The following is a 19,871-nucleotide window of genomic DNA, read 5'->3' as shown; positions in this document are numbered from 1 at the left end:
AATAGAACAACCATTTTTCTATTGTTCTTCTTTATAGAAGTGAAGGAAATTAGCTGGGCACGGTGGTGCATGCTTTTAATCTCAGAATTTGAGAGGTAAAGGCAGGCTGGTCTCTTTGAGTTTGAGGCCAGTTCGTTTCATATAGCGAGTGACAGGGCTATGTAGAGAGATGCTGTCTCAAAAGAGATGATCGATCGATAGATAGATAGAGGAGTAAAGTAACAAAATGTAATGAATGTAATGAAAACGATTTACTCCGGGGAATTACTCTGGTAAGTACTTGAAGACTCCAGTCCCTTTTTCGAGTAAGGAGTAGTAATAATAAATGGCGGGATGTTAATGTTAATCCTTAAATGTGCAGTACAGGTTATAACTTAGAAGTTAGTTGATAAGCTACTCTGAGAACATAATGAAGTAAGAATGTACTTTCTTTTTTGTTTGTAGAAGAATCTGGTAACAATTATAGGGCCAAACGCAAACTTGAAACAATGATATGTTTTGACCTCTCCCAGCTGCCGTCGCGGAGCATGCGCAAATAAGCCCGGCGGGACACAAGTGTCATGGCGCGCTCCATCTGAAGCCTGTGCAGTTTCCTGACAGTCGCTTGTGGTTTTTCTCTCAGTTTGGACAGGTGAATTTCTGGATTTATGTATACTACGGGCAAATGTACCAAATGTCCAGCGACTGTGGGCCGAGTTGCACTTTTGGCGGAGCCTCGTTCCCGCAAATTTTCCTCTTTGGGCCGATCGCCCGCTTGTTTTCGCAGTTTGAAAGACTTGGCAGCTGGCTTGGGGAATCGGATGCTGGAGTGCTGCCGGGAGAGAGGCCGGTGTGGCGGCAGATACTGCTGGCTGGCATAGTCAGGGACTTTCAGTCTGGTCTAGCCTCATTTTCTCCTCTAACTTTTCTGGTGAATGTACTTGTGCTACGTGATCGGGCTTTCAGGAAAGGAGTGTTTTACACTGAAGTTGGGCACAGGGGCAGTCGCTTGAGTTTTTGCGCCTCTTCCTCCCCAGCCCCCTTTCTTTGCTCCTTTGCTTAGAAAACTTTCCTGTATTACAAGGGATCACTTGTTTCTTACTTGGTGATTTTCACTGTGCTCAGGAGTTACAGTGCAGGGAGGCAGTTTTCAAAGTGGCTAGATGCGCCTTTTTTTTTTTTTTAAAGGAAGTTGTAAAGAGGTCTTACACTGGTTTTATGAATTTATAGGATACTTGCATTTTCTAATTAATTTTCATTTTCCAGATTCATCTTTCAAGAGGACTTGAGACCAATTTCAGATAATCAAGGTATTGGCTTATTTTAATTTTTTAATAGTTGAGCAATCAGTTATGCATTAGAATATGAAGAAAGATGTCTCAATTTTTAGTAGTTAGCCACCATCATTTTGTAAAAACTAGATTTCTCTATAGCTGAATTGGAGAGATACTTGTATTTCTTCCTAGTTTTTCATTTTCATTGAGTAGCAGGACATGCTCTCTTCCTTTGCCATCTATGCCGCATCGACTTTCTTGTTTGGCTGTTACTTAGTCCTTGTTATATCCTACTTCTCTACCTGGCTGTTAAATATGGCTTCCTTTCCTTTTTTCTTTTTTAAAATATTTATTTTTTATTTTATGTGCACTGGGCTTTTGTCTGAATGTATGCCTTTGTGAGGCTGTCAGATCCTGGAGTTATAGACAATTATGAGCTACCATGTGGTTGCTGGGAATTGAACCCGGGTCCTTTGGAAGAGCAGTCAGTGCTCTTAACTGCTGAGCCATCTCTCCACACCAAATATGGCATTCTTGAAGGCTCGTTTCTGTACCTCTTCCAGCTGAGTTACCTTGTTTTCCTTTTTTAAAAATTTCTTGAGACATTGTCTTAATGTGTTTTCCCTGCTAGCCTGGAACTCAATGTGACCAAACTTGCAAGTGCTGGAATTAAATGTGTCCACCACCATGCCAGGCCTGATTATTGTTTCCTTTCTGTGTGATGTGATTCAGTGCTGTTAACATGACTGCTTGTCTTTGTGATTCTAGTTGTCCCAGGGAGTGTGAAGTGTATGTCTTTGTGGCTTTGAATGGCCTTTCCCTCATAGCTGGTTTTACTGACAGCTCTCTGTTCTTATCAGATAATTATATACCGTCTTTGGAAATCTGTCTGTTCAGGTTCCTTTCCCATATTTTAATTTGGGTTGTATTTTTGAGTTCTTTATTTACTCTGATAAGAGGCCTTATAGTATCATGTGAGTTGCTGTTTCCTTCCATTGCATGCCTTCTCATGATCTTCATGTTGTCTTTGAAGCATGAGAATCTTTTTTTTTTCCCATTTTTGAGAACAGGTTTCACATAGCCCAGGTTAGCTTCAAATTTGATTTTATCTGAGGACAGCCTTTAACTCATGATCCTCCTGCCTTAAGTTCCCAAGTGCTAGAATTGGAAGCATGAGCCACTGGGCCTGGCTGAAACACTTTAATTTTGATGAAGTCTAACCTGTTGTTTCCTTTTGTGCTCTTGCTGTCCTACCTAAGAAGTCAGTGTCTAATTGGGACACTTGATGCTCTCCTAGTCTAAAAGTTTAGGTCTGTATCCCCCATGAGTTAACTTTTGAGTAGGATGTGAGATGGGCCCAGCTGCTGTTCTTTGTGTGTGGCTATCTAGTTGCTGTGGTGTCATTTGTTAAGAAGACTGTTCTTTCTCCCATTACATCATTTTTATACATGTTACAGTCACTTGATTCACTAACGCCTATTCGACATGCCTTTTAGGTAAGTCTTTATGAAATAAGAACTCTAAAACAGTGGATATCAAAATTATTGGAGGGTCTTTTGAACCCGATATCTGTATCTGTGAGGAGACTTCCAGAGAGGTTTAGCTGATGAAGGAATCGTGTCCTGGATGTGGGCTGCGCTTTAAGACTGAATTAAAAAGTGTGTAAATGGAGGACGCCAGCTGAGTACTAGCATTCATCCCTCCCTCCTGATTGGTGCAATGAAACGAGCCACCGGATGCCATCAAACCTTTGCCTGGATGGACTGTATCTTTTCAAATTATGAGCCAAAATAACCACCTTTTTTGCTGGTACTTTGTCACAGCAATGGGAAGAGTAACTAAGACAGAGGTAGCCAGGCCTGTATTTTGTTAGACCAGGTGGGCTGCCTGTAGTGAAAAAACAATTACTGAGAAGCTGCAAGGCGTTAGAGTTTTATCAGGATTAGAGTTTAAACAGGATTAGGGAAGTATGGAAATGGAGCAAGACGCTCTTACAAGTCGTCCTCTGAGTGTTGCTACAGGTACTGTGGCACGCAGCTGTCTGCAGTACCACTCCTCTGCTCCGACACATATCATACACATCATGAAATACTTCTTTAAGAGCTTGGTAAGGAAATACTTTTTAGAAAACCACTAAGGTCAGTGAATGTTTAGTTTCTTTCCTGCACGTCTTCACAGTCCAAACCTGTGCATTATAGATCTGTAAGAGGCAGAATTTCCTAAATTTGTTCAAACTGTTATTTTTTCACTGACAGTTATTGCATATAAATGGAACCTATGTGGGAAAGGCCAACCTGTACCTTCATGGCTGTGTTGGTGGACCCTTGTTTCTAGGAGGGAAATGCCCCACTCAAAAGATGCTAGACTGTAGATGTAGGTCGGTGGCTCAGAGGGGTGAGCCGAGGAGGGTTGCACCTCGGGGCTCAAATGCAGTTATTATGACTCTCTGTGTCTGCACCTCCTGCTGGCTTCATCCCTTAGGTGGCTGGTACAAAGTTCACAAAGTTGGCCTGTCACCCCAACCCCATCCACTGGAGTGAAAAGGAAGCTGCCTTTCCTGTCGGTTGGAGAAAGGTCTGTTCTGGCCGGATGGTCTTGTGACTATGAACCAATCGTTGTCTAGGAAAAGGGAGGATTGACTGACCATGTGATGTGCTCATCACCCTAACAGTTTTAAGGATGGGTGCTTGGCTCACTTCTTTTTTCCTTTTACTGATGACAGATATATAAGTGACTGAGATTTAAATAGAGGTCTAAATGATGATGCATACGCTGTTAAAGTTTAAAAGCAAACATTTCAAATTCCAGGCACAAAAGTAGGCCTGGTAGGAAGCCACTCTGTTATTTGGATGATATGAGCAGAAAGATGGGAATCCTGTAGAGTAACAGACAGGCTTGAAGACAGGTGAATATACAGCGGTGGTTCTCACCCTTCCTAACGCTGCAACCCTTTAATACAGTTCCTCATGTTGTGCTGACCCCAGCCATAAAATTCTTTCAATGCTACTTCATAACTGTAAATTTGCAATTGTTATGAATTACAATGTAAATATCTGTGTTTTTGATGGTCTTAGGTGATCCTTGTGAAGCTATTTGACCCCCCATCCCCACCCCCGAAGGGGTCATGACCTACAGGTTGAGAACTGCTGATTTATAGTCTTAACATTAGTTCAGATGACCTAATGAGGAAAGCTAATAGGTAATAGATGCCATAGTATGGACGGGCCTAGGCTTTCTTCACTGCTGGCTTCAACCCCGGTTTATTACTTCTTTCTTTGAGGTTAGTGTGTGTGTGCGTGTGTGTGTGTGTATCAGGTACTGCATGAATGCCTGATACCCTTGGGATTCAGAAGAGGGCATCAGATTCTCTGAAACTGGAGTTATAGATGGTAGTGAGGCACCATGTGGGTGCTGGGAACAGAACCCAGGTCCTCTGAAAGAACAACAACCAGATCTTCTGCAAGAGCAGCTGGCTTTCTTTCTTTTTTTTTTTTTTTTTAAAAGATTTATTCATTTATTATATATAAGTACACTATAGCTGTCTTCAGATACACCAGAAGAGGGCATCGGATCTCTTTACAGATGGTTGTGAGCCACCATGTGGTTGCTGGGAATTGAACTCAGGACCTCTGGAAGAGCAGTCGGGTGCTCCTAACCGCTGAGCCATCTCTCCAGACCCGCAGCTGGCTTTCTTATTCTGCTAAACCATCTCTCTATCCCCTTCTCTAGGACTTGTATCATGAAGGCATGCTGGATTTTGTCAAAGGCTTTTTGTGCATCTGTTAAGATGATCACAAGATTTTTAATCTTTAAGTTTGTTTATGTGATTTATTACATTTATTGGCTTAATGTATGCTGAACCATCTCTGGGATCGTTGGGATACAGCTAATTTGATGTTTTTGATATATACACCTGTGTTTGGTTTGCAAACATTCATGATTTTAACATTTGTGTTTGTCAGGGATATTAGCTGGTAGTTTTTCTTTTTTTTTTTTTTTTTTGGTCTTTACTTGGTTTTGTTATTAGAGTAATACTTTGTAGTCGTTTACCAATACTAGTTTTATTTGGCATAGCTGTCCTGTGTGTGTGTGTGTGTGTGTGTGTGTGTGTGTGTGTGTGTGTCTGTGTATGACTCACCATATATATGTATTATGAGTGTTTTGCCTGTATGTATTTATATCCACCAAAAGTGTGCCTGGTGCCCAGGGAGGTCAGAAGAAGAAGGTGTCCACTGAACTGGACTTATGAGGGTGCTGAGCCTCCATGTGGATACTGGAACTGAACCTGGGACTTCTATAAAATCAGCAAGTTCTCTTATCTGCGGAACCATCGTCTCTGTAGCCCTTCTTAAAGTCAGGCACACCAATTCCTTCTCACAACATTGGAGGCCTTGGTGGTAATCGGCCTCAGCAGCAGTGGCTGATGGGAATTTTTGGCTTTCTGTTTCCTTTCTCTTGAAAAGACCCTGTCCTATGTTCCCTCCATAGTATTAGTTATGCCGTTTTCCATTCAGTCATGGCACGTTTCTGCAGGGCTTGCATGGTTGTTTCTTTGGTTTATCTGCCTATGTTTTCTGTGAACTTAGGCTTAACAGAGTTGAGAAGATTCAAGGTTGGTGAGAATTGTTTACCAATACCATGCTAAGTGGATTTTACTAAACCTCTGCTATTTGTGACTTTTTTCTGTACTACCAAAGATGCCTTCTGCATCCTGTGATGTACTGCTGGATGACATAGAAGATATCATATCACAGGAAGATTCAAAGCCACAAGACAGACATTTCTCAAGAAAGCATGTGTTTCCTAAAGTACGGAGGCGGAATACCCAAAAATATTTGCAAGAAGAGCCCAGCCCACCAAGTGACAGGTAAGCATTCCTCAGAATTACATTTGTTTCCATCCCAGGAGAGGCTGACACTGCTGGCCTCACCATATGTGCAATAGCTCCAGGATTAGGATCTTTCTATTTCTAATAGGAAATAAAGCACTTCAAAAAAAATTTGAATTGCTTCAAATCTGGCAAGTAATAGGTTAAAAAATTCAGAAAAACCAAGGGCTTGGGGAATGGATATAGGAGAGGTTAGGGGAATGAATATGATCAAATTACATTGAAGAGAATTTTCCAAGAATTAATTAAAAAACAAACGAAGTACCAGATTAAATGGTCTTTGCAGGAGGCGACAGGACACTAGGAATTGTTTTGATTTGACTATAGTTGGTATAAATCTGTTGTAATTGCAAGTTAGAACTTTTATTGAGATTTGTGATTCCTATTTGGCAATGGTGTATGGACATGTGATTATTCTTAGCAGTCAGTGCTTAGGCACTGGGCACAAAGAAAAATCATTGTCCTGTTTATACTTTGTGTGGTGGGATTCTGGACAGTCAGAGTCTAATGTGACAGGGCAGAAATGATTGCCCAGTTGTACGGTTTTAGCTTGTAATTGTTTATCTAGGAAATTGTGGGCAGGTTTAATGTTTATTTTGTTTGGGTTATTGAGCTTTTCTAGGCTGTGCATGTAGAATGTGTTTTAATTAGTGGGGTTTGTCACATGAATTCTAAGTATCTCTTTATTGTCACTTCTGTTTACTTTTAAATTGTTAGGGCAGTCTAAGAGGGGAGTCTTTTTGTCCTTCCTAAATAAATTCTTTAGAAACCTGTGACTGGAGTAACATTAATTGTGGAGGTTTCAATTTTGGTTATTTTTTTTTTTTCTTTTCTTTTTTTTAAGAGCTGGGGACTGAACCCAGGGCCTTGCGCTTGCTAGGCAAGCGCTCTACCACTGAGCTAAATCCCCAACCCCCAATTTTGGTTATTTTTAATGTGTAAGTTTTAAATGGATAAAGATTACAACTAGCATTTAAGAGTGTGTGAATGGACAGGTCATCAGACTTCGTTTTTGTTCTTTATATGTTTTTTGTGTTGTATATGTATGTAAATGTTCATGAGAGTGTACAGGTACCTGTGTGTGTGTGTGTCCGTGTGTGTGTGTGCGTGTGCGTGTGCGTGTGTGTGTGTGTGTGTGTGTGTGTGTACATACTATGGGTCAGATTAGGTATCTTCCTTGATTGCTTTCCATCTTATGTATTGGGACAGGCACTGTCACTGAAGCGGAGCTATTGATTCTGCTAGACTGACTGGCCTGTGTATTCTGTGGTTCTTCTGTCTTCTCCCTTGACAAGCACTGGGTGACAGATGGCTGCTGCCCACCTGACTTGTGTCTGGTCCCCAGTCATGTCCTCATTCGTGTAGGGTGGTACTTTGATGGTTTCATCGCTTTGGGTGTTATTGTTGCAACTGGCATTTTCAGTGCCACCATCCGTGTGTCCCTTTCTAAAGGTTGCATCAGTCACAAGTAGTATGGTTAGTAAGGAATTAAAGTTACTCTCCAGAGAAGAACTTTTTCTGAGGCAAGATCCCTTGTAGCTTGGTCCACAGATGACCCTGAACTTCCTGCTTGGCTTTCCTAATTGCTGGGTTTACAGGTATGTGCCACCTGGCTTGAAAGGACTTTTAAAAAATTTGTATTTAAAATGTTTTAAAAAATTATGTTTTATTTATTTATGATCTATGAATATGCATGAACACATGTGCTGAAGCATGAGTGAGGGTCAGAAGTCAACTTGTAGAGATCAGTTCTCTAGCATGTGGATCTTGGGATTGAACTCAGGTCATCAGGCTTGGTTGCAGGCACCTTTACCTGCTAAGCCTTCTCATGGATCCAAAAGGACATTATTTATTTACTTTTTAATTAAAAATTTTAAACATTATTTTACCCTTTTATTGAAAATAGATTTTTTTCAACATAATATATTCTGATTATGATTTCTCCTTCTACCCCTCCCAGTTCCTCCTCATCTCCCCTCCCATCTAGATCCACCCCTTTTCTGTCTCTCAGAAAACAAACAGAATAAGATATAATGTAATGAGATAAAACAAAAAAAGCACTGAATATAGCAGAATGTAATTAGGAGTCATTTATCGCTCCATTCTTTTAGTAGAATGGTAGTATTTGGTTTGCTTTAGTTTCTGGCCCATCTAATCTCAGGTTCATGGCTACCCGAACACAGTCGGGGATGAGTTCCATCTCCTGGAGTGGGCTATAAATCCAGTCAGGTATTAGCTGGTTTGTCCCATAAGCCTTTGCTACTATTGCACTAGTGCCTTAGTATTTCTCGGCCTTCCTTCTGATGCAGCTCTTTATACAGTTCCTTTATGTGGTGACCTTCAGTTAGAATATTGCATTACAGCTTCATAACTGTGATTTTGCTTAGTTTTGAATTATAATGTAAATATTCATATACAGATATATGGATGTCTGATAAGCAGTCCCCATAAGGTCATGACCAATGGGTTGAGAAGCATTGCACTGTGCATCTGGTGTACAGTCACTATTGTAGACTGAAGAGTTTGTAGCAGGGTCAGTACTCACCCTCCTCCTTTAGTAGTGTGCAGAGTCCATTCCAGTACTGTGAACATTTAGTTGGTAGGGGCGAAGGCTCTAGGTAGGCACCAGCTGGACTTCTCCCTGCTCAGTGAGTTGTGTAGGTGTTGTCTTCAGCAATAGGACCTTACCATAAGCTTATGGAAAGCAATCTGTAGTACTGTAGTCTTGACAACAGCTTGGGTTATTTTGGGGTGTCCATGGGACCCTTTGGCCAATTACAGGTAATCTATTTCTAGTCCTGACATTTGGTGACAAGAGATGCAAAAGGACGGTGCTTAAATACAGAGATTCTTCCTGTGATTCCATGGTTATTTTAGTTTTAAAACACTTATTATTATTGTGTCTGTATGCATAATATGTCTAAATCTTAGGTAGGGTTTCTATTGCTGCCATGAAACACCATGACCAAAAAGCAAGCTGGGAGGAGAGGGTTCATTCAGCTTACACTTACATCCACAGCATTTTCGTCATTGCAGGAAGTCAGGACAGGAACTCAAACAGGGCTGGACATAATTGACGTAGAGGCTGATGCCGAAGCTGTGAAAGGATGCTGCTTACTGACTTGCTCCCAGTGGCTTGCTCAGCCTGCTTTCTTATAGAAATCAGGACCAGCAGCCCAGGGATGGCATCACCCACAATGGGCTGGGCCCTCTGCCTTCAGTCAGTAGTTAAGAAAATGCCGTATGGCTTGTTCTTGTAGAGGCATTTTCTCAGTTGGTATTTCCTTCTTTTAGATAACTGTAGCTTGTGTCAAGTGGACATTAGTGATCTAGCTCACTGATCCTTATTTTAAAGTTTTGTTGTAACAGCAGGTTTTAAAATAATTTGATGCATTCTGAAACTAGGTTGTGAATTGATTCTAATTTGTTTTTTGTGTCCTAAAATCATCTAGTGGCTTTTATCTTAAAACTCACTCACAGATACTCACTTTGTTTTAATTGATTACTTAACAGCACGATTCCAGGCATACAGAAAATTTGGATACGAACATGGGGCTGCTCACATAATAATTCAGATGGAGAATACATGGCTGGACAGCTTGCTGCCTATGGCTATAAAATTACAGGTAATGAGATCCATAATGTATTTTATTGATTACATTTCAGAGTTGCAGATTTTGGAGACAGGTAGTCTAGCCCCAGCAATTTAAGGGGATTTTAGAGTAATTTAATGATTTGAAGGTAGAACACTAATAGCTACTATGTATTATTAGATAGCTGCTTATATATTTCTTGACTTTTGTTGTATTTTTTTTTGTTTATATTAAATTTTGTTTGTGTGTGTATATGTGGGGGCACATGTGTGCAGTGGAGGTCAGGAGACAGTTGCAGGATGAGACTTCGCTTTCTCCCGTGTGGATCCTTGTCGGCAAGCTTGATGACGGGTGCCTTTGCTCACTGAGCCATCTCACCTGCCTGGTTATTTTAAAAGAACCTAATGACCTTTTGCATTTTGAAGTGAAACTACAGAAAATTCATATAGGGCCAAAAGAGGGCGTTAGATCCTCTGAGTTTGGAGTTACAGACAATGAGCGCTGCTATATAGGTATCAGGACTTAAACTTGGGTCCTCTGGAAAGAGCACCATGGTCTTAAATGTTGAGACATATATCCTGTCCCACTTTTAGCAATTTTTATTTTATTTTTCATGAAACTATTCATTTTATGTACAGCAGTACAATTTGCACATTAAAAAACACAAGAGAATGATTATATATATATTTTTTTTCTTTCTTTTTTTTTTTTGGACAGAGTAGCTCTGGCTGGTCTGGATCTTGTTTATGTTGACCAGCTGGCCTTGAATTCACAGCATTAATCCTTCTGCCTCTCTTGGGATTAAAGGCATATACTCCCATGAGCAGTCTGGCTTCATATTCACTGTGTGCCCTATGTGGTTTGCACTTACGTGGGTTCTGGGGATCCCACTGTTAGCTTGCACAGGAGGTGCTTTTTGCCCCGGGCTGTCTCCTCCCTCTTTTCTTTTTTAACACCGTGGAGTTCACCGAGTCTTTACCTCTGCTAATCATATCCTTTGTCTTGAGCTGTAATTCCCCAACTCTCTGTAGAACTCAAGTTTAGATCTGAAGCATAATTTACATGGTTTCTGGATTACTGATGTTAGGTTTTTGGATTATTATGGATTAGTGAGATTTTATAAAATTATTAATTTAAATTGTTTTTGTTAATTAAGTATAGCCCTAAAATAGCAATGAATATATCATAGGTGTAAAATTTAGATTTCATGTATAGAATACAGAGATTATTGGAAAGAAGATAGGATTTCTTAATAGCTCCTCATAGGCATTTTATTGTTCGGTGAAGAAGCATGAGTTGACTTACTTGCAATTGCTGCTTGTAATTCTGAGTCCAGGCCATGATTATTCTGGAGGAAAACTTAAGATTTGGAGTGGTTGTTACTTATTTCTTTCTGCCATTTTTAATTTTGAAGGAAAAATTCATAATTTAAGAAAATACTGTTTTGACACAGGGATTCAAATTACTGAATTAGCTGAGCATGGCTTTGCATTTCTGCTCTTCTGCGTGGTTTTGTGCTGTGCTGTGCTGGGCACAGAACCCAGGGCAGAGGAGCGTGCTGGGCAGGCACCCAAGGATAATGGGGAATGATGGAATTAATCGCCAAGGTAGCAAGTAGGTGAACTAGTGCTTTTAAAAGAAGCATAGTTTGGTTGGACTTGCAGGTGACTTGGGAAACTGAGGCGGGAGGACTTTGAGTTGTCAATAGCCTGCTGTGTAGTGGGACACTCTCAAAACGGAGTAGAAATGTGATCTGGATGCCTACAGCCCGGGAGCACATTCTTTAAGGAAGCAGTTCTGTAGGCTGACCTTTCCCCTAGAATGGCTCTGGTTATTGTTTCTGTTGGAAATCTTGCCAAAGTCTTTCCAGTGTCTTCCCTCATGAGGTGTTAGAAACAAGAGACCTGTGAGTACGATTCGCATGCTAGTGAACAGTGCTGCTTTATCAACAGTAGACATTTCATCTTTTATTTTTTTCTGAAAGCCCAGGCTGGCCTTAAACTCACAGCAGCACTCCTGCCTAGGCTTCTTGAGTATTGGGAGTTTTGGTAGGCACATTTCTGTCATAATTGGTTCTGGGAACTCTTGAAGAGTGGCAGCAATTCTTTCTTATTTATTTATTTATTTATTTATTTATTTATTTATTTATTTATTTATTTATTTTAACATACTATCTCTCTGTCTCCTTCCTGTGTGAGGGCCAGGCTATCTTCAGCTCATAGAGTAGCAGTAACTCTTAGGCTTTGGGTTTCTTCAGGCTCTCTTAATACATTTCTATCAGAGAATTTATTACAACTGCGTAGTCCTAGTGAAATGTGGGCCTGGCTTCCTTAGGTGGGTGCTGCCTTCAGAACAGTTATGCTAATGTGTAGTTACACCTGCTGTGCATGGGTACTGCATGGGCATTATGGTTTGTGGGAAAGTTCACCCCCTGGTTGAGACCTCATAAGCACATGAGGGGACTGTGTGTTTGTGGACTGACTATCTTATGGAAATCAGACCTGAGTGCTTGTCTTGGGTGCCCTAGTTTCAGAAAGCTTAAAGACTGCTAGGCTTTTGCATTCTTGATGGTTTCTCTGTATCTTTGTGTATAGCTTGTTCATTTGGCAAGTACTTGTGCACATACTGTGTATCCATGGGTAGCGTTCTGGGAACTTGTGGAGATATAAAAGGAAGAATCTCTATGTTCTTGCTTAAATCTTAGAGGTTATCTTAGGCAATGCTTATTTCTAATGGATTCTTTCTTTCTTTTTAATAATGGAGGGATGTAGAATCTGCTCTAGTTAAAAACTTTTATAATTTATATTTTAGAAATACTTAGTCATGTCAGGTCAGAATGTGGCATTTTATGTTCGATTTAAGGAAACTTATGTGCGAAACTCGGTGTAGGGGAGACAGCACAGTGGACTGATTCAAGTGTATAGAGTACTTCTGGGCTTTGGCCATTCAGTGTGAAGTGTCTTTAACTTTTGTGCCTGAGGTCAGTTTCATGTATTTGATTCATGTATGAAAATTTTTGTATAAGAAATACATCCAAGGATCACATTACTGATCAGAAGATTATTAAAATGTAATTTTTAGCTGGTGTTGATGTTGACAGAAGTAATGCTTGTTACATTAAGTTACTCAAAACCAGCAGCAACAGCAAATGTTGCCTGATTATCTGTTTCCTTTGCTGGCTCGTGGTGAGGTCGCTTCACATGAACATACCAAGCTTGCCTAGATAGTAAATTACTTTAAGACACAGAGTAAGCTGGGTGTGGCTGGTGCGGGTCTTTAGTCCCAGCACTCCTAAGAGGTTTGTTTGTTTGTTTATTCATTTATTTAAATATTGGGAAGAGGCAGAAGCAGGTGGATCTCTGAGACCAGCCTGGTCTACATAGTGAGTTTTAGGACAGTCAGGGCTGCATAGAGAGACCTTTTCTCAAACCCAACCCAACCCAACCCAGCCCTTCCCATAGGGTTCCCTGAGCTCCAAGGGGAATTAACGGAGACACCCACGTAGGGTTGAGTGTTCCAAGGTCTCTTACTCTATGTTCATTGTTCAGTTCTGAGTCTCTGTTCTCATCTACAGCATCAGGAAGCTTCTCTGACACTGGCTGAGCAAGATGCTGATCTATGACTATAGCAGAATGTCACTAAGTGACATTTTATTGTTACTTTTCTTTAGCAGAACAGTGGTATTTGGTTTCTCTCCTATATCCCTGGTCTGTCTGGTTCCAAGTCCTTGGCCACATGAGCAGTATCAGAGATAAGTTCATCTCATGGAGCAGGACTCAGATCTAATCAGAAACTACTTGGTTTGTCCAGCAAGTCTCATGCCATTATTGCATTAGCACATTTTGCATGTACATCACCCACGTAGATCAAAGAATTTGTAGCTGAGTCGAGTCTGCCTTTCTCCTTTGGTAGTATGCAGAATGCCTTCTGGCTCTGTGCATATTCAGTCAGTAGGGGTGAAGGCTCTAGGTGGACACCAGTTGGCCTCCTCCACACTCAGTGAGCTGTTGTCTTCAGGAGCAGGGCTTTACTATAAGCTTATGGAGAGCAGGATATAGTTCTGTAGTCGTGGCAACAGCCCACGTTGTTTGGGGGTTCCTATGGCCAACAACTTGATTGTGTGTAAGCCAAAGAATACATTTTTAAAAGAGAAAAATTGCAGTGAACAGACTTAATGCCACAAATAAAACTGAAGGCTTTAGTGAAAGTCATTAGAGTGTGTATAAATGTGTGTGCGTGCGTGTGTGCGTGCTTACGTGTTTGTTAATAATGACTTCAGCATTTGGAAGGATGTGGACCAATGTAATTGAAAACCATTTGTATAATAGGGCATCACAATGTTACAATTTGAAAGGCCATTGATATATGTAATTAGTTGCTGGATGCTATGCATAGCTCTCTGTGGCCTCAAGGGACAAATGTGCCTTTGAGAAGTACAGCAGCGCTGTGTGCCACCAGGGTTGGGTGGTACACGGCAGAAGGGAAGCTCTGGTAGAGGTGCTGCACAGCTCCACCAAAACACTCTGGCCAGTATTGTTCCTATAAAATAGAAAATATTAAGCATCTTACATATAATTTACTTGCAAGAAAGTTGTTGAGAAAAAAAATGCCTTCTTATTAAGATTTATACTTTATATTATAAAAACTAGCGATTATTCTTTATTCACATTTCTACAATCTATGATCATTGTATTAAATATTTTGATGAATTTTGAAGTGCTTGGACTGGGGATATAACTCACTTACTTGGTAAAGTGCTGGTGCACAGGACCAGGATTCAGCCCTGTTATCTACTTAAAACAAAGACATGAGCAAAACCAAAGTCCAAACAGAACAAAACAAAACACCCAGTGGTGCTGTGCTTTTGTGATCCCAGCTCTGGGGAGGCAGACAGACAGATTCCTGGGTCTCTGGCCAGCCAGCCGTGCTTGCTTGGCGTGTTCTAGGCCAGTGAGATTCTGTCTTCAAAAGGTGGACTGTACTCAGTAAGGAACACCCGAGGCTGTCCACTTGCCTCCACATACATGCTCACGCTTTTATTTACACGTTTATTTTTCAGGCAGCATAGAAATATTTAATTGTTAATTTTTTTTGTCCAGTTGGCTCAGAAATTTCCCCATATTTGTTTTCTTAGGAAGTACCCAAACTCAGTTTGGACCAACAGAATGCTAAGCAGCCCTGATTTGTCCTGTACTGTGTTATCTGTACAAACCAAGTAGTTTGGGCCTTTCCTGTGTCCTTTATACTCTGAGCAATATTCTCCTTATGTTTAAATAATCTTGAATGATTGAGTAGAATGTTTTCTTGAAGGATTAATTGAAAATCTAGTTCACTCTCCTGAATTTGAATGTTTGATTAGAATCGTCATTTTTTGTGTTTTGGTTTTCAAGACAGGGTTTCTCTCTGAATCTTTACTTTTTTTTTAAAGGAGTAAATGAAATCTAGTTCATTCTTGTGAATTCTCAAGTTCTTGGTTCTGTGTCCTCCTTCTGAAGATGCTCATATTTCGTCTAAAATGAATGGCCAGCAATGGTTAAAACTTCCGTGCTAGTGAATCATTTTGAAAATGGTTAAAAACGTGCTTTCCCAATTTTCCCACTATTAAAGTTGAGCTATGTTACCATTCTCCTGTTTCTCATTGTGAACTTGCAGATTGCTCTGCATCCTGTTACCCTTGGCCTGACCTTTGAGTCTCATAGGCTTTAGCTCTGTATAGTTTGTGAGTGGAAAAGCCAGCCATACGCTGTTTTCATGAATAAACTTGATTGAATGGGAAACTGTGTCAGGAGATCAAGGATTAAAAAAAAACTGGTTACACTGTTCTACCTACAAAATGTTAGAGGTTTTATGAGACAGACAAAACACATGTCCATATACTTTCAGTAATCTGATATCTGTTTAATTGCTTAATAGTTCAGATTATGCTTAGAGATTTTGTATAGTGTTGTTGAGTAAATTTATATAGAAATAGCCAGAATTTAAGTTGTAATTTTTTTCTTAAGGAAATGAGTAGATGGCAAATTACCATAAATGAAAGCGTCATTTAAAAAGTTATTTAATTTTTATTTTTTTATCTCTTTCTTTTATTTTGGGACTGAAAACTTGAGGGACATCAGTAGTTGAGCTTGTTCGACACTGGCCTTCGAGGGCTTGCATTAAAGACAAGTGTGTTTCTAGCTCCTGAACAGCAGATGGCAGTATTGCATCGTATGATCACTTGGTGGTGTTATGACCCCGAACATGAATTTCATGTTACAAATGATCATCTAATAAAATGATTAGAAGTCATTAAGTTACCTAACATTTAATTTTTCTCTGCTTTTTCTATTTTTTAACAGTATTTATAAAAGAACTTGGCAAATTGACCTTTTCAGAGGCCTTGTGAGCTCTTGTTAATCTGAGATGCAGTGCGCAGGAAATCAGATGTGTGATTATCCAGTGATGGGCTGACAGCTCCAACTGGTCTTGGTCGCTTTCACTGCTTGTCCTAGCGTCTGGTTGTGGCCATTTTCCATAGGAATATATTAAGGTGGGAATTTCGAGTGTGAGGAAAAACTATTTGTTACTTTCTGACTTCATTACTTTCACAACATACTAAAAACAGTGGGTCCGCATCTTCAGTGCCTCATTAATCCTCAGACCTGCTTACCAAACAGGCTTAGGGAATGGTAAAGAGAGTGAGCTGAACTCTGCACTTTGACGTTATCCTCTGCCTTGATGTGGGTTGGAGGCTTGATGTAAGGGGCTCAGAGTTTCCGTACAGGTTTATGTATACCCTTGCCTGTATGCTATATTTCCATCAATTTAAGGGCTTTCTTGGTGGTGGCGGTTGTGCCTCAGCATTGTTTCCATGAACCTGATCATCGTAGACACTAATCTCCGTAAGCCACACACGGTGGCACCATGGCTGTTTAGCTTACTTCTGTCTGCTGTGACAGTGACTTCTTAGCCAGTCCCCACCTCAGTGTGACTCAGCCATTTTTCCTTCCTTTCCTTTCCTTTCCCTTCCCTTCCCCTCCGTGAAGCCTTTCCGTCTTTCTCAGCTTGTACATTTCAGAGATACTTGCTCAGCAAATCAGAGCTGAAGTACCCACTTTTAACTCCGACACACTGTAAAATCAGCTAATATCTTCTATTAGCCTAACAGCTGGACAGATGACAATGGTTATGTCAGTGTTCTTGTTAGGATTACTAGAGTAGTGTCTCTCTCTCTCTCTCTCTCTCTCTCTCTCTCTCTCTCTCTCTCTGTGTGTGTGTGTGTCCCCCCCCAGAATCTTACCATATAGTTCAGGTTAGTTTTAAATGCATTATATAGCCCAGGCTAGCCTTACACTTACAGTGATCCCCATGTTCGTCTCCCAAGTCCTGTGATTTGGTTGTGGTTGAGTAGAGGAATAAATGAGCTAGCATGTGTGTTTGAATCACTAGTGCCATTGCACAGGGGACCACACACAATAGGAATTTTTAAAATGTGCATTATATATGTATGGGTTAGTGATCAAGTAAACTGACTTTTGAATATGATAAATGTTAATAATTGTTTTCCAACTTTAACACAGCAAAACGTGAAAGTATATTGTAACAGTAAACTGAATGGTATGTATGATGTGAATGTCTGGAGCTCTCAGTAGATCCTATCTAGGTGCTGTCAAGTCCAGTTGGCTTAGTCTTGACATGTCTGAGATAAGATCGCATGCCATCACTCTTCCTGACACGGACACTTTTACAAATGGTATTGAATCAGAAATCCAGTTTAATCCATTCTTATTAAATTGGAAGCAGTAATTGCTCTCTTGTTTAATGGGATGGAATTGACTGTAGCAATCTCGATGGACCTTTAAACTTGATAAAATATGGTTACATATGTTTGTGTTGGTTTGTGTGCTCCTAAGAGTAGGAGTAAGAGTGATCCTTTATTCAAAAGTTGGATTATTTGCAATGGTTGGTAAAGGGTATAGTAGAAAGGTGGGGATAAGAATGGCATCTTCTCATTTTCTCCCTTTTTATTTCTCAGGAAATAAAACAGAAATAAATCTAAGGGCCTTCAGAATGGAGTTTTCACTCACCACTCAGAATTAGGGGAAGGAGAGTATCTCTAGAGAAGACCTGGCGGGCGCACACCGGCCCCTGAGGAGTGAAGGAGAGCTTGGGGGTCACAGCTTCCGACAGTTAGGCTTCTATTTAGTGATGTCTAAGTCTCTCCATTTCCGTGTCTGTTTCTGTTCTGTAGAGTGACAAGGCTTGCCAATGGCCTGAAGATGTTTCTGAGATGTTTAATGATTGCTGTTGTGATTTGCTTTCACAGAAGAGCTCAGTGTAAAATAGCTTTTCCTGTATCTCAGTTTCTGCAATGCTGAGTCTGACCCAGGCCTTTGTGCACAGCAGGCCAGCACTTAGCAGATGTCCTGTGTCCCCAGCCCCAGAGCATCACTCAACGCACCTTCAGCTTCTGGTGTTGATCCTTCTGTGTTTTCTGTCGCTGTCTTGCTAACCTTATAAGGTGTCTTCATTTTGACAGCTTTTAGCTGTGATATAAAAACTCACTATCTGAAGAACTATTTGCCGATGGTGATTTGAGTAAAGTTGAGTGATTCAAGAGCACAGGCAGACCATTGTAATATCTTCTGCTTTCCACACGAGAGCTGAATTGGTAGTTAGTGGACAGAAATGAAGGAACGAACTCTGAGGGGTACTAGAGAAATATGTTGTGATTTCATAACACTGAAATTATTGAACAATATCAACAGGGAGGACAGTGAAGGTGGTATGCAGACCTCATCAGTTTAAGGCACAAATCCTTGAATGGGCGTGTTTGAAGCTTATCAACCACAGTTCACTTGTGCATCTTGTGCCTTAGGCACGGTGTAAGGCGGGTGCAGGCTGTGATGATGAAGGCTGAACTCTCTCCTCGGTAAGGGAAAGGCCATTTGCAGTTTCAGTGATGAGGCCCTCCCCATTGACACACGTATAAATATTGTCTTGGAAACACTGTTTAATATTTTTGAAATGTAAATACCTTTATGAGTGCAGTTAATGTTTGTATAGTCATGTAATAATTTAAGCATAAACATCATTTTCTGGGCACATGTATAAGAAAAAACATTGTAAAAAAGAATAAAACCATTTTTCAACGTATATAGAAATGTGTGTATTACTTATAACAATTATGATTATATGGTTATATAATTATAATAAATTAATGTTGGAATTCGAAAACTAGTATTTTGACCCAGCTGATTGGCTCAAGGGTTTTCAGAACTCAGTCATTAAAGTTTTCTCAGCTCCTATAAGAGAGTGGTTCAACCAAATGGAGCTGCAATAAAAACGAACATGAGTTTAAGAATGTGTCGTTAATACATTGATAGGATGTAGGTTATAGAAGTTAAAACCTGCTAGCTTGACTTGCCTCCTCTTCTGTGCTTTCCTTATATGCTGCATTCAAGATGTTTCTGTACATATTCATGCAATTACAAAACAACCCAAAAGATGGCAGTATTGACCCGTGTTAGCATTTCCATCTGCTTTTTTTTTTTTTTTTTTTTTTTTTTTTGATGAAAAAAAGTGTTGGATGTCTTATCTGCAAATGTCTTAAATTGAGGTTATATTTTTTACATTTAATTTTCTGTTTTGTAAATGGATCCTTAATTCATGTAAGGCTTGCTGGGACCAGATTTCATTTTTATTTTGAAATGGTTTGGAAATTTGGTTATTTAACAATCATGTTGTAGACATAAACTATATAATCCAATATAATTAATGATGAAACCTTGTCTCAGTGTGACAGCTAATGTTTCATGGGAGACATAGTTGCTGTTATTGTGGCCAAAACCATTAATTTTTTTTGAAGTCTCTAAAACTGTCCAGTGATTAAAAAACATAGCAGGAATAAATAAACAATTTGTGTGGCTTTCAGGTCACGGCACCCTGGCTTATCCATTTTGGGAAGTCATTTTATATTAACAGGACTTTTGAAAATTTAGCAAAACCTTTCACTGTTTTGGGTCCTCTGGCTGTAATACGATAGGAGGAGGGTCTAGGGCCTATGAATAGCTTTTCTAGGTGAGAACTAGAGTAGCTAATGAGTCTCTGGCCCCACGGTAGGCATCTTTGAACAGCAGCGTGGTTGTACCCACCAGC

General features: G+C 40.2%; 1 protein-coding gene across 2 annotated transcripts; it reads left to right on the top strand.

Annotated features, from left to right (window-relative positions):
• Positions 1-530: 530 nt before the first annotated feature.
• Positions 531-18,950, top strand: LOC116884012 (threonylcarbamoyladenosine tRNA methylthiotransferase-like). Of its 2 annotated transcripts, XR_004385810.1 has the most exons (6): positions 531-631; positions 1,246-1,289; positions 5,951-6,120; positions 9,655-9,767; positions 16,073-16,263; positions 17,749-17,860. XR_004385810.1 is itself a non-coding variant. In XM_032885251.1 (5 exons), exons 3-5 carry the CDS (start codon positions 5,951-5,953, stop codon positions 17,811-17,813), a joined length of 348 nt encoding a protein of 115 aa, XP_032741142.1. In that variant the 5' UTR covers positions 531-631; positions 1,246-1,289; the 3' UTR covers positions 17,814-18,950. The 2 variants fall into 2 exon arrangements, 1 of the variants encoding a protein (XP_032741142.1); XM_032885251.1 differs by lacking the exon at positions 16,073-16,263 and having other exon boundaries at positions 17,749-18,950.
• The last annotated feature ends 921 nt before the right edge of the window (positions 18,951-19,871 follow it).

The sequence above is a fragment of the Rattus rattus genome, chromosome 14 (assembly GCF_011064425.1).
Source record: "Rattus rattus isolate New Zealand chromosome 14, Rrattus_CSIRO_v1, whole genome shotgun sequence".
Lineage (NCBI taxonomy): Eukaryota > Metazoa > Chordata > Mammalia > Rodentia > Muridae > Rattus > Rattus rattus.
This window is presented reverse-complemented; position numbering and strand designations above follow the sequence as displayed.

What these genes read in the sequence shown, in the direction of transcription:
- LOC116884012 (XM_032885251.1), top strand. Translation starts at nt 5,951, where the DNA reads ATGCCTTCTGCATCCTGTGATGTACTGCTGGATGACATAGAAGATATC. An exon ending in CCCAGCCCACCAAGTGACAG is followed by an intron (nt 6,121 to 9,654) that starts GTAAGCATTCCT and finishes ATTACTTAACAG; the next exon opens with CACGATTCCAGGCATACAGA. An exon ending in CTATGGCTATAAAATTACAG is followed by an intron (nt 9,768 to 17,748) that starts GTAATGAGATCC and finishes TTTATTTCTCAG; the next exon opens with GAAATAAAACAGAAATAAAT.